The sequence below is a fragment of the Austrofundulus limnaeus genome, unplaced genomic scaffold, assembly GCF_001266775.1.
Source record: "Austrofundulus limnaeus strain Quisiro unplaced genomic scaffold, Austrofundulus_limnaeus-1.0 Scaffold2159, whole genome shotgun sequence".
NCBI lineage: Eukaryota > Metazoa > Chordata > Actinopteri > Cyprinodontiformes > Rivulidae > Austrofundulus > Austrofundulus limnaeus.
Genome location: NW_013954561.1, coordinates 29,158 through 31,866, shown reverse-complemented (window position 1 = coordinate 31,866; position 2,709 = coordinate 29,158). Strand labels below are relative to the sequence as shown.

Genomic DNA, 2,709 nt, shown 5'->3' with positions numbered 1-2,709 from the left:
CCAGAATGCTTTGTGTGTAAATAAAATGGCTCAGTCCGTGTTAAATATAATTTTTTAAAATTTACAAAACTAAACATCCTACAGTATTTTTACAGTCTTTATTTTACAGTTAAAATATATGTTTATCAAATAAAGTTTAACGTTACAACTAATCGTTGATCCCTTTAAAGAATCTGTCCAGAGGACCTACTTAATTTTCTTTTTAATATTCTGGATTACTGAGATGCATCAGGATATTTACAAAGGTCATTTTCACACCATTACTTACTGTATGTGCTAATTTGTTACTGTGTATGTGTATGATACTCCATCAAAATTGTGTTGCTATTCATAACTGTTGTTATTATGGCAATTACAATAAAGTAAAGTTACAGAGAATGGTTGAAGGATTCCTACAAATAGTAAGTCCTGAATATWTTCCTCAGCAGTGAGTCAAAACTTTGTTCTCAGAAGGGTGTCACATAGTTTCACTCATGTTAAGAGCAGCGATCTGGGCACTTACCAGAGCCCCTCTGGAGTGTGTCCAGTTGAATTCGATGCCCACGTTGAGYTCAGTGTGAGCAGTGCAGCTGAGTATCAGCCGCTCCTCCACAGAGAGCCTCTGCTGTAGGGGGGTCACAGTGAGGTCATAAATCTTGTATCCTGCGGAAAAGGGAGGGGAAGGCACAACAGTCAGCGGACATGCTATTGTTCTCCACAAACKTAGTCCTGCTAACACAAAGTCCCTGTTTACATGTGGATTCGAAACTTATCATTTTGTTGACGGCCTACAAAAAAAGAGAATTAAGCACTATCCACGTTCATATTTACTGTATCATTTACCATATCACTAATTCTTTCTAGTGCACTATTGGCTTGATGATTGTAAAGAAATATACACAGAAGTAACATGTTGCAGTCAAGTACAGAAACATACATGAATATGTGAGTCCACTTCCATCTTACCAACAACAGCCACAATGTAGAGAGGAGAATTAAATGTCTCGTTTCCTATTCGGGTCTGGCAGGACACGACGCCGGCGTAGCTGATCAGATGAGTGGGGATAGTGAAGCCCGTCTTGGCGTCCCATACTGAGTCCTTCCCATCAGGATGGATCTCCTTCATTGGGTACTTCTGACAAACATAAAACTTTATTGATTTAAAATGAAATAAACCAAATTATAACAAGTACGTATTTTAAGAAGCAAATTAATAATGTCACTGATGATGTCACTGATGTGACTGATGATGTGACTGATGACATCATCATCATCAAAATTCTGAAAATTGAAATTGCTAAAAAAAACTGTAAAATTTTAAGATACCAAAGATCACAGACGGAATGTCCTGAAGGAGCTGAACAATTTGTTATATGAAGGGTTTAAGTAACATAAAAATACTGGAAGGAGAAGCCATCCAAAAAGTGTACCCATTCAAAGTCAATGGGAAAAAAACTGATTAAAATTTTAAATAGCTAGAAAAGTATAAAGATTAAAGATATTATAAATCAWTGCCGGAATGGCAAGAGAGAGCTGAACATTTTGATATATGAATGGTTTAAATAGCACAAAAATTGTGGAAGGAGATAGGGTCCAAAAAAACGTACGGAATAGTGATAGTAACAATGAAAACCAGACATGGGTTTTTACGACGTAAAAACAAGTGTACACTGCCATGTAGCATGGCTTTGCCTGCAGCAGTGGACTTGCAGAATGAACTGTGACCAAGTTCAAATGTGTGTTTTTATACCAGCTTATGTCTGTCAAGTCAGCAGGTGTTTGTAATGAAGGTAATTGTGTGACAATATGAAGTTTGTAGAGATTTTTTGTTAAAGTTGCTGTAGCTGGGTTTTGAACCCTGGTCTCCCACATGAAAGTTCATGGCACTAACCATGAGACCATAGGAGCTGTGGCAAAGGGTACTGCCAGGGGTTGGTTTGTATGTGTGCAGAAAGAGGCCACATTGCCAATGCAATTGTTGACACTAAACTGCAAAATATTACAGCAATAGAGCAATATTAGGACAATATTAAAGTAAAAAATCAAAATACAATTATATTAGTACTGTAATCATTGAACTAATGAGTTTAAATATTAATATACAATTGTGCAGTACCAAGTTGAGTAGATATAGCAGGGGGCATTAGTGGACCAATACAAGGCTCTATTGACTCCATTATATGATTTTAAACATTAATATTTCAAAAACTATAAGTTGTACAGGCACCAAAAGACATAGCCATCATTTGGCACAGGAGCTTTACAGATRTAAATTACAATGGCAGTTATAGGAGTTATATATACAGTAGTTATTAGTATTTAGGAGGAGAAACGTGCCGAGGTGGAGATGRCTTGGATGGGAAACGAATCACAGTAGAAATCTCTTATCTCTTATCTTTATCTCTGATAAAGAGAAACATGAAAACAATAGTGTGAATGCAGAAGCATTCACACTGATAATAATATAAGGCATCAGGAGACAAAAGAACAACTGCACCACAATTAGTATTTTTGGAAGGTGTTCACGTCACCTCACAAAAATAGCATATGTTCATACTATCTTTGTTTATTACTATTCTGCTTTAATGATGTTAGTAGTAACAAGTGAGTTACAATTCAAATTAAGGGCCTAACTGTCTTTGAAAGAATGCATATTACTTCCTGCCTTTCATACCAGAGTTTTAATAAATATTGGCTGTGTCCAAAACGACAGGCTGGGTCCTCCGGAGG

General features: G+C 36.5%; 1 protein-coding gene across 1 annotated transcript in view; it reads right to left on the bottom strand.

The window, feature by feature from the left end:
- LOC106537165 (vascular endothelial growth factor receptor 2) overlaps positions 1-2,709 on the bottom strand; it is a gene marked incomplete at its 3' end in the record, with an annotated part of 22,816 nt that overhangs the window by 7,245 nt on the left and 12,862 nt on the right. Inside the window, 2 exon segments of the mRNA XM_014034539.1 lie at positions 503-642; positions 946-1,114. Coding sequence (XP_013889993.1) covers positions 503-642; positions 946-1,114 — 309 coding nt within the window.